This window comes from Gymnoscopelus braueri (assembly GCF_963280865.1).
Source record: "Gymnoscopelus braueri genome assembly, chromosome: 3".
NCBI lineage: Eukaryota > Metazoa > Chordata > Actinopteri > Myctophiformes > Myctophidae > Gymnoscopelus > Gymnoscopelus braueri.
In genome coordinates this window covers 37049645-37061024 of record NC_137612.1, presented here as the reverse complement: position 1 = coordinate 37061024, position 11380 = coordinate 37049645, and the positions used below count along the sequence as shown (strand labels likewise).

The following is an 11380-nucleotide window of genomic DNA, read 5'->3' as shown; positions in this document are numbered from 1 at the left end:
CAGCACTGTGTGCACCCTCTCGTACCACCACTTGTTCTAACGGTCAGCTAGTGAGCCTGACCTCATCTCTGCATGCTACTGCCGGCTGTGGTCAGCAACTGCCCATTAGTCTCTGTTCCGTCCCTCTCCGTCCCTTTTGTTTGTGCTTGGTGGTGCGATGTGGTTTCTTTCGGTCCCGGGGAAAGAGAGGGATGGACAGCCTGTGTGAGATCCAGACTGTGCTTAATGAACAGAGGAAACACTGCCAAGTCACTGGACTGAGTTCACCTCATCACAATCACATAATTACATTCTCTCTCTCTCTCTCTCTCTAGCTCTCTCCTGATGCCCCTAATTCATGATCCGTCGTATGGCAATAATAGCCGACCTACAAGCTCAGAGCGCGTCGCATCCGCGGCGTGTTCTGAACTTGTAGGTCGGTTATTTTCGCAGTGCGACACCGTCGTAGGACAAAGTATAAATCTGGCTTAACTGTGCCCCTTGCCCACTCATTATTTCACATGGCCCCTGTGTATTTACCGCCCGCTCAGCAGCCTTCCCCTCCACTCCTCTCTCACCCTCCTTTTCATCTCTCGGTCTCTCTTTCTCTCTCTCCATGTCAGCTGGAGAGACAAGAAGAACAGTCCAGAGCCCTGGAACAAGCTGGACCCAACCTACCAGTACAAGGTGACCATTCTTCCTCTACAAACTGTATGTCGCCGGCGCCGCCTGACTCATCGCTCCAATTATGGCCATTGGGGAAACCAATCTAGACAAAAGAATGGCTCTTTTTCCCCCTTTTTTTTCAATGGGCTCCCATTTGGAGTAACAAATTCAGATGAACATGGACCACGACCACTGCTTATTTCTTTTATTTTTCCACCCCGCATCTGTTCAAACAAAAGAGCAACATGCCATCTTTTGAAAACAAATGAAGGCAGATGGAACGGGTGGCTTTTTAGTGGTCATTTCAACTCTTCAGCGAGGGCTACTATCATCCCCAGACAAGCTAATGAATATATTACCAACGCTGATATAAGGAAGAAAAACAGCTAGGCATAAACAATAATGATGTTTTTTTTGCAGGGAACTGAAGGGGGGGGGGGGGTTCAAGGTTGCGCTGCTTGCCAGTGAGCGGTTTGAAAGTCAGTGCAGACAAAAGGTCAGGACACAGCATGTTTAATTCTTCATGGCCAGGCAAAGGTCTCGCATCAAGATTCCACCGGAGTCCAAACAATGATCTTAATGAAGGGGGAGGGGGAGGGGGGAGAGGGGGGGGGGGTCGCGGGTGAGAGGGCGAGGAGACAAGAGGCCAGACAGCAGAACACTCACAGAAAATACGAGGGAAGAAGATAATCGGAGCTGACGTTAAAAACGCTGTTCCTTTCATGGTTGGAGGGCTGCATAGCATGCACTCATTACAGTCATACAGTATCCACTCTCTCTATCTTTTTCTTTAATACTTGTTTGAGTGTGCTCCCCTAGATTTGGCACTGATTTTAATTTAGGCAAAAACAATTTAAATGTATTCCTTCTGTCTCACAGTTTCTGGCCGTCAACACGGACTACAAGAGCCTGAAGAAAGAGGGCCCTGACTTCTGAGGGTCCTTCAGGAAACAACTTTGGCAGGACATCCATGTGTCACTACGTGTTGCAGTAATAATTCCTTTTAATATCCTGCTTGGACTCCTCGACATTACCCCCAATAATACTGAATAAATAAAACATGGAAGATTTAAAAGTATAATAATTTGACTGATCGTGATGTATTGATGAAAGATGCTAATGTCTCCGGTAGGAGACTCAAAGAGTCTCCATTGAGTCTCCTACCGGAGAGTCCGCCGGTTATCAAATTAGTCTAATCTAGACTTAGGAATGCGACAAAAACAAAAAGAGCTCCATGAATTCAAGGCTTCATTGGGTGTGTAATGGATAAAAAATAAGTAATTGTTTGGGTGAACTACTCCTTTAAGGTCTTTTATGCACGCTGAGCGAGTTTGAGGAGGATTAACAAACTCCTAGGAGTTTGTTAAAGTACGACCCACGTAAATGGCATAAAATGCACACAAAAAAAACACACTGCTTTCACGTAGGTGAAACCGTATCGTGGGGCTTAAACTTTGACATTTTGTAGGGGGCACTATTGAGCCATTAGGCCGTGCCCCTTTTTGAGACCGATAAAAGACGTAATTTCTTCAAACATTGTTAAGAGCTTTGATAGCCTTATCAAAGCACCCGTGGTCTGCAACCTCACCGCCTTCCGCATGGCTCACAGGTCCTGGGAGGAGCTACCTTAATATGAATCCAGAAGTAAGTAGAAGTACGAATTTTGATATCAGGCTCTAAAAGTAAAAAAATAAATAAATGATACCTATATATTTTCACTTGTTTTGCACCCTATTACTGGCTTCCAGTTGCTGCCTGTACCCAGTACAAAACACTGGTGATGGCTTACAAGGCAATCAATGGCATGGCACCCTCGTACCTTCAGGACATGATCCAGCCCTAACCCTCCTCACTCACTGGGAAGGCTGTTTACACCCTCCCTAAAACACCCTGGCCAACGCTCCACACATCTAGACTCTTTCTTCCCCCTCCTGGCTCCCAAACTATGAAATAAACTCCCCCTTGCAGTCAGAACTGCAGATTCACTCCCAATTTTCCGCAGTAGACTGAAAACTAAACTCTTCAGACTCCACCTCACCCCCTAGCACTCTTCTCTCCTGAATCCTGTCTTGTCACCTTTTGAATAAATGTTAGTTTTCTATGCAATAAATCTTGGTTAATTGTTCATGTTTTTATTTACATTTGTTCTGCTTGACTACAAATGTTGAGAACATTATTTAGACTTTGTAGCATGTTGGTTAGACAGATGCTAATTTTGATGTTTAGGGCCTACCTGTCAACAAACAACAGGGTAAATAGTCACACGAGAACAATGTAGTTCTTCAAAGAAACTAGGATACCAGGTACTACCTGTATCCTAGTTTCTTTGAAGAACTACATTGTTCTCGTGTGACTATTTACCCTGTTGTTTGTTGACTAGGGTTCATACTTACTCTGTTTATTCTGATCTCGTACTTGCAAGTATCTTTAGATAAGGGGTTCTGCTAAATGGCTACATTGTAAATTGCAATACTGTGTTTTATCCTTTTGACAGATATGTAGAAATACAAATGGTCATGTATACGTGTTTTGTCAATAAAACAAAATAGACTTTATGGGTATGTGTTCAACCCCCCTTACTCTTAATTTACAAGTGGAGGTAGATCCAGCAGGGAAAAAAAGAAAAAACAATCACAATATGTAAAACATATTGAAGGATTTACTTCCTTGGCCTACTAGTCCATGAGCCAGAGCCCCAAAATTGAGCAAAAATTATCGAAAGAGTGGGCAAAACCAAACCTATATTAAATTGTTCATAGGGTCAATACGAGTAAATAAATATATCATAACCTCTCCACAGGAGCAGCTTTTTCATGGTTATCACACATTTTGTTATTTTCCCCATACGTACATGACAGGTGAAAAAATTACAAAATTTAAAAAAGAGTTATCATAATGAAACTTCCTGAGTTGATTACTTACATGAAGACAATGATTTATCGTATTACAAGTTTTCTGAAATTGTATATTTAAATATGCAAATTGCAAAACATGACAATACACTGTACATTTTAACAAAGCTGATACTTGCCTTTAAAATAAGTTTTGAAATATTTTTTCTTTTGTCATCTTGCCGACCCAGATTGCAAATTATTGCACTGGTAGATGACAATTGACCAACTCTGGAATGTTCTACAAAAGTGCAATAAGTGCTTGTATTTCCAGGGAATAAATCACTATTTACCAAGCATCAAACATCACAAATTCTAAATTAATTATGTCACATGTAGGCACGCATGCTGAGATGGAAGTTGTGGATGAAGCGGACCAAAAATAGAAATCAGTCATCAAAAATTGATGCATGTGGGTCATATAAACCAGTTCTCAGAGAGTCCCACAGAGAGGCAGGAAGAAGCAGCCCGGAGAGAGGAGCCATTGAACTGTTTCATCGCTGTTTGCAAGGACCAAAAACATTCATTTTCAATTTGGTAGAGTTTTGCCTGTGAAATGACTGACTCGGTATCAATAGTTTCTCTAAATATGCCTCCTGCTGGCACAAGTGTCCAAGTTGTTGACAGTTTATTGGTGGTGGTGAATGGTGGTGTGTGTGTGTGTGTGTGTGTGTGTGTGTGTGTGTGTGTGTGTGTGTGTGTGTGTGTGTGTGTGTGTGTGTGTGTGTGTGTGTGTGTGTACACGAATGCCTCTGTTTGCATGTATGTCTATACACGTGCCTGTGAAGTGTGAATGCGTGTGCGTATTAGTGTGTACTGTGTGTGTGTGTGTGCAGGCATACAGTATGCATACTTGTCCTCACTCGATACCCTAGGGGACACCCAACCGCAGCCTATAAACCAACAATAATGACACACAAATTGCACCAATGTTGCACCACTGACTTCTCCTAATATATTCCTTAATAGACAATCTATGGCTTCCGCCAAGCTATCTGTTGCCTCCTCGAACAGAGCGAACAGCCAGTGGGCTGAGGAGAAGTGAGGATTGCTGCAAACATCACCCCCTTTAAACAGCAATATACCTCCTGACTGTGTGATGCCTTGCCCAGTATGTGGTGGCTGTTGCTGTGTGTGTGTGTGTGTGTGTGTGTGTGTGTGTGTGTGTGTGTGTGTGTGTGTGTGTGTACACACAGTACAGTATGTGCGTGCGTGCATGCATATGTGTATTTGTGTGTGTGCGCGCCCTTGCGATTATGCCCAGTGTGCTTGCTTTAGCCCAGCTTATTACTTGTCAGCGGGCTCTGGGCTTCTGACAGTGTACACTCTCACGCACGCATGCAAGTGCACATACACACGGGGGGGGGACAGTCATTATCCTACCTGAAAAGCTTCACAGGCCATTGCGATTGCACTGGTTCCATTTGATATTCTTTGAATTACGATGTGAGACCACAGGCAATATGCACCAGCAGCCCTGCCTGGGTGTCAGCCCCAAACTCACCAGTTGGGATACAAGTCCATCAAGCATGGACAGACACTGGAATTGTGTTTCCTTTTCTTTCTTTCCTTTTCCCCCTTATTTTACGACTCAGTTATGCATTCCTTCTTCTGACTGTTTAGTTTGAGGCAATTTGAACATCGCTGTGTGTACCAATGTTATCTGAACAGTTTCTCAATATTTTGTATATTGTCTGTTTTCTACTAAATGTCTTCGATATGTCTGGATAGCATTTTATTTCTGGCTTTCCCATTTTTTGGGGCATGTCATGTACTTGTACTTGGGCCTGTACTTTATAGCTCATGTACTTTATAGCTAAGCAATCGATAGTGGAAAACAAATGATGCTGATATGTCTGTCAAACTGTACAACACTGCACTGTATGTTTCCAAAAAACGTTCACAGACTGAGACATCCCAGGCCTTACCAGACGAGGAAGTGTGGCAGCGTGTTATCAAGCTGTCACACGTGGGTGTATACTTGGTGTTGTTTGCCACCTTCTAATATTTGAGAAGAGAGTACTTTCGTCTCCACACTTTAAGCCCTGGGCAGTGTGAGAGAGAGAGAGAGAGAGAGAGAGAGAGAGAGAGAGAGAGAGAGAGAGAGAGAGAGAGAGAGAGAGAGAGAGAGAGAGAGAGAGAGAGAGAGAGAGAGAGAGAGAGAGAGAGAGAGAGAGAGAGCTTAAACGCATCCTCTCTCTGATGAGTGAGAACATGTATTTTTTAGATAAGGATTAATTTTAATGGCTGAGATAAGATATACTGTAAGTCAGTTGTTGGAAGTGGGGGACAAATAAATAAGTAAATAGGACATGCAGCTAAACAGGAGGTGTTGGTGGTGTTGGTGGTGGTGTAACATTAGCATGGCTGCTGACGACAGGCCCTGGGCAGATTTCCTCTGATCCAGTGAAGATAGTGAGGCTCCTTTCATCCCCTTCCTTCTACACAGTGCATAGCAGGAAGCTCACTTGTGCATGTTTCCAACTCACGGACACATGGCCAAATCAAACAACTCTCAACTGCCTGAAGAAATGGACGAGGGTTTTATTGGGGGACCGTGGGGGACTTATCATTTTTCACTTAAGATCCGTGGTCCCACTCCCCAACACTTGAAAATCTCAAAACCGGTGCATGCATTTTCAGAGCATGTTTATTTCAAACCATGCAAGACACCAACCTGCTCATTGGGAGCAGTTAGTGTCTTGCTCAAGGGCATTTCTACACCAACTGAGGGGGAGCCCGGGATAGAACGGAGGACCTTCCATTTCCCATGCGCAGCCTGCATTCTACTTCCTGAGCCACTGCCGCCCCAAAACATACTTATGAATATTATATGTTTGTGGTGGTGATGATTGGTTAAATAGGTATAACATTACATAAGTAGAATTCTTCCTCTTTTCTATGTAAATAAATGTTTAGATGTATTTACTTTATTTGTAATATATTGTATATACCGTATGTGCAGTTATCATTATCATTTTATCTATATCATGCAACACAACAAGCAGAGTTGCCTAAATATTAATACAATGTTTACAGTTTCAAATGAACACTTCCAGTCTTTGTGAAAAGGGCCTGAGCCTGAAATCTCATCATAGTGTGTGGTTTGATCACACATCTGGGTTTGATTGCTGATACCTGAATAGTCAAGACACGCCCCCTCATTAACATATGGTTGAAGAAATACAGAAATAGGTGAGGAAATACAAAAATAGATAAACTAATTAATAGCAAAATAAATAAACAAATACTGTACATGAACCAATATTATTGGGAAATAAATGAATTTGGAAATAAATGAATGTAATGTAATTTGTCACACACTGTAGTCAGACTTCAGCTCATTACACACACATTTGTCTATTTCTGTGTATTTATTTATTTTCAAACTAACCTGCACTTTTATTTCTACATTTATTTCTTTATCATTTCATTTATTCCTTTGCCTATTTATTTTTTAATTATGGCAGCTCTGGCCCTCCATAAGACTGAAGAAGAATTGAGTTTCACTTAGGATGATCTGTTCAAGTTGTAAACAGTTGTTGAGTTTGAGAAAAAAAGCAGTTTATTAAAGTGTACTATAAGTATACTTCTTATACTAAAAATGAGACAGTATACTTTAAGTTGACTTTTTATATACTCAACAGATATATACTTAAAACTAGTATACTTAAGTATACTTGGCTTATACTGAAAAGTATAAAGAAAAGTCTAAGTATACTAATTAGACTACCAAGTACTATAATTCTAAGGCTTATACTTATACTTCCTGAGACTAGTATACTGAAGTATACTTGTCTTATACTGAAAAGTATAAAGAAAAGTCTAAGGCTTATACTTATACTTCCTGAGACTAGTATACTTAAGTATACTTGTCTTATACTGAAAAGTATAAAGAAAAGTCTAAGGCTTATACTTCCTGAGACTAGTATACTTAAGTATACTTGTCTTATACTGAAAAGTATAAAGAAAAGTCTAAGGCTTATACTTATACTTCCTGAGACTAGTATACTGAAGTATACTTGGCTTATACTGAAAAGTATAAAGAAAAGTCTAAGGCTTATACTTATACTTCCTGAGACTAGTATACTGAAGTATACTTGGCTTATACTGAAAAGTATAAAGAAAAGTCTAAGGCTTATACTTATACTTCCTGAGACTAGTATACTTAACACATTGGGTGCCATAATTTTATAATAACAGATTACGTTCGGTGCCAGAAATCTCACCGTTAAGCGGCGCTGTTTAAGCTGTAGACTCCAAGACGAGAAATCCATGTGAAACAAAGCATGCGCTCATTTTGCACGATGGTCCTGGCTAACGCCTGGAACGATAACATCTCTCACGCGAGTAACAATGGGGGAGCGATCGTGCATACAAAATGAGTCGTTTTCCCCAGCGTTGGAGTTATAGGGGTTTTAGAGAAGGAGATAGAACGGAAGCGGATGGGAGCCATGTTTTTTGGCACGGTGATCCATCTGTCCTTTCCTTCTCAGAATCACCATGGGTGATTCCAGAGCTGCTCCAGCCCCTCCCGTGTGGAAAAAAACTAAAAAAACTAAAAGACTGAAAACACGGTTCAGACCGTGTTCGGCACCAAAGCACTACTCTGTGAAAACATGGTTCAGACCACGTTTGGCACCCGATGTGTTAAGTATACTTGTCTTATAATGAAAATTATAAATAAGAAGTCTAAGGCTTATACTTATACTTAAGTATAACTGCAAGTAAACTAGTAGTTTACTGAGGGTATACTTGAAAGTGTACTTCAATGAACTGAGTACCCAACTGGGTACAGCTGGGTGGGGTGTGGTTTGGGAGAATATATAGATGGGTTTCCCGTTTGTAAACATTGAGGATGATGCGCGCGCAGTGGAGGGAAGAGCCTGTAGAGGGCGCTATTACCCGCAGCATCTCTGGCCACTGTACATTGATAAAATAAATGGTCTTCACCGGGTTTAATGAAAGTAGATTAAATGATGCAGTTTGTAATATCTTCTTTACTCAATAAAAATGATTTGTCGGAAGTTGGATCTGTCTGTATATAATAGCAGCATTATGCCTATTCTGCCTATAATAGCAGCATTATGCCTATCTAAATCCCGAAAATAACAATAGAGTGAATGGCACTTCCGGGTCGTTCTACCTCCCGCATGCGCAGAATGCACACTCTGCTCTGTGATGACGTCGCGCGGAAACCCATCTATAGGGACCTCTCCTACCAGCTTCTCACTCACTCTCTCTCTTTCTTCCCTGAAAGCAAGATCTGCTTAGTGTTGCCACCTGGCCTGCGGGGCCTAACTCTTTTGTTTAAGTTGCCTTTACACCTCATACATCCATACGCTGTAGACATAACTGATTACTGACTTGCTCACACCTCTTACAGTATGTTTTGATTATTGCAATTCTTTATTTAATTTAGAACAATAAATATAGTTTAAATGTTTGACTTGTGTGTGGACTCCCTTGTTTTGCCATGTGTTCCCTAGTACATGACACAAGTATATAAATAGTATACTTAAGTATAACTACAAGTAAACTAGTAGTTTACTGAGGATATACTTAAAAGTGTACTTCAATGAACTAAAAAGTGGGCTAGAAGTATATAACTAGTACACTAGGAGTATATATGTTACAGGGTGAATGGAGAACCAGGTAGATTGAAGAAGGCGCGTTCGTTTTTACCACCCACCCAGCAATTCTGTAGAAGCAACACTAGAGGGAGCCACAAGCCAGGCTTGTGCACAAACATATATGGCTGCGACCACACACACACAGTCACACACACACACACACACACACACACACACACACACACACACACACACACACACACACACACACACACACACACAAGCGCACACACACGCGCTCATGCTTTTTTTGGTTTATTGAAAGCAGGACTGTTAAGATACTTTTATTGTGTTCTGGCTTTTGTTTTACTTTCTCCCTGACACACACACACACACACACACACACACACACACACACACACACACACACACACACACACACACACACACACACACACAGTGATCCATGAAAAGAACTATTCTGTCCCTATCGGTTTACAACTCAAACGGCGCTGAGTCGACAAGTGGAGCATCGGCCGGTCAGCGCGGGCACTCGCGCGTGGAGGCGCGAGGGCGCGCTTCCTCGGCCTCAAGCTCCACTTGTCGGCGCGCCTCCGTCGTGGACAAGCGTGTGCGTGTGCACGCGTGTTCAGCGTTCCCCTAGCGTAGCTTCCTGGTTGCTATGTGGGGGGGAACAACAAAAGACAGGTCCCCGTCGGCACATCAAAGCCCCGCCTCTCCGCGTTCTCCTTCTCCTCGGAGGAGGAGGAGGAGGAGGAGGAGGACGGTTTATTTCGCGAGGAGGAGCTCCTCCTCGCGAAATAAACCGTCCTCCTTCTCAGAAGGAGGACGGTTTATTTCGCGAGGAGGAGCTCCTCCTCGCCTCACGTAATAAACCCCCGCCTCGCAGTGCCGCGTCCTCCTTCTCCTCCTCCTCCTCGCGAGCCTCGCTAATAAACCCTATCTCGAAAAGCCCCGCCTCGCCCCGAAGCCCCGTGCCTAAAAACGAGCGCTCTGTCTTCAATCTACCTGGTTCTCCATTCACCCTGTGACATATAGATGAGTGCACTTGTGGTATACTTGAAAGTATACTTCTGTAAACTAATCCAATTTAGCTTTCTAGTGTACTACAAGTACATTGTTATAAGTATACTTACTATACTTATACTTATACTCAAGTATACTTAATAAAATGAAGTTGAAGTATACTCTTTTTTGCTAAGGGTAGTTCACCCAAAAATTACTCATTTTCTATCAATTACATACCCCATGAAGCCTTGAATTCATGGAGATAATATTTTATTTTTGTCGCATTCCTGAACCAATAATTCGATGACCGGGTGGCTGGTCAGTAGGAGACTCAATTGAGTCTCCGCTGTTCATCAAATTATTGGCTCAGGAATGCGACAAAAAATAACTGAGTAGTAAGTTGCGATGGAGAGATGGGCGAATAATTTTTCACCAATCATTTTAACCACTTTAACCATATTGTATACTTTGGCTATTCAAAAATAGCAGATCTACAAGCTCATGAGCTTGTAGATCTGCTATTTTAGAAAAATCCCTGGCACAAAATATTTTTGAGATGGGGGGTCCGCAGTAGCCTGGTAAACCCTCCCTCCGGAAATCTCATTTGTAATGAGATTTTCCGGAGGGAGGGGCTTTACCAGGCTAGGTCCGCAGCCAAATACATATCATTTTGGGGGTCCTTGACATGAAAACGTTTGAGAACCACTGCTGTAGATTTCCCATGCAGGTAAGCCATGCAGCTACATAGGACTGACCACACACAACTTCTGCTATCCCCATCAACGGCTAATAAACATAATGAAACAGGCACAGCGGAAAAAAATCAATATCATCAGAGAATTGTATTTTATATTATGTCAGTTTGGGGTGTGAAGGTGTGTGTGCATTGTGTACATGCTCCACAGCAGTGGAGACTGAGAGGAGCTCCTGGTGATTTTTTTGTGTGTGTGTCTATTTCAACATGCTTTAACTGATATGGAACAGTTATTATAATTGTATTCCCCTCATGTGTGAATCACCCGAGTTTGTCAGCTGATGTGGATAGTTGCCCAGATGAGCCATTAACTGACTATCTGTCACAGAGCTCTTCCGTGGTCTGCCTCAACTAATGCAATTCAATTACTCTCTGCTCCTGGAAAATACCTAGATAAAAAGAAAATCTGTAGTGGAGCACATATTGTAGGGTGAGGATCCACTGTGGTGGAAGAAAAACAAGTTCCCGGAGTGTCTCCATAATGATCA

The 11380-nt window shown here is 42.2% G+C and overlaps 1 protein-coding gene across 1 annotated transcript in view; it reads left to right on the top strand.

The window, feature by feature from the left end:
* LOC308082173 (cytochrome c oxidase subunit NDUFA4) overlaps positions 1 to 1753 on the top strand; it is a 24088-nt gene extending 22335 nt beyond the window's left edge. Inside the window, exons 4-5 of the mRNA XM_080423838.1 lie at positions 603 to 666; positions 1525 to 1753. Coding sequence (XP_080279964.1) covers positions 603 to 666; positions 1525 to 1581 — 121 coding nt within the window. The 3' untranslated portion in view covers positions 1582 to 1753. The remainder of the gene's footprint in view (positions 1 to 602; positions 667 to 1524) is intronic.
* The last annotated feature ends 9627 nt before the right edge of the window (positions 1754 to 11380 follow it).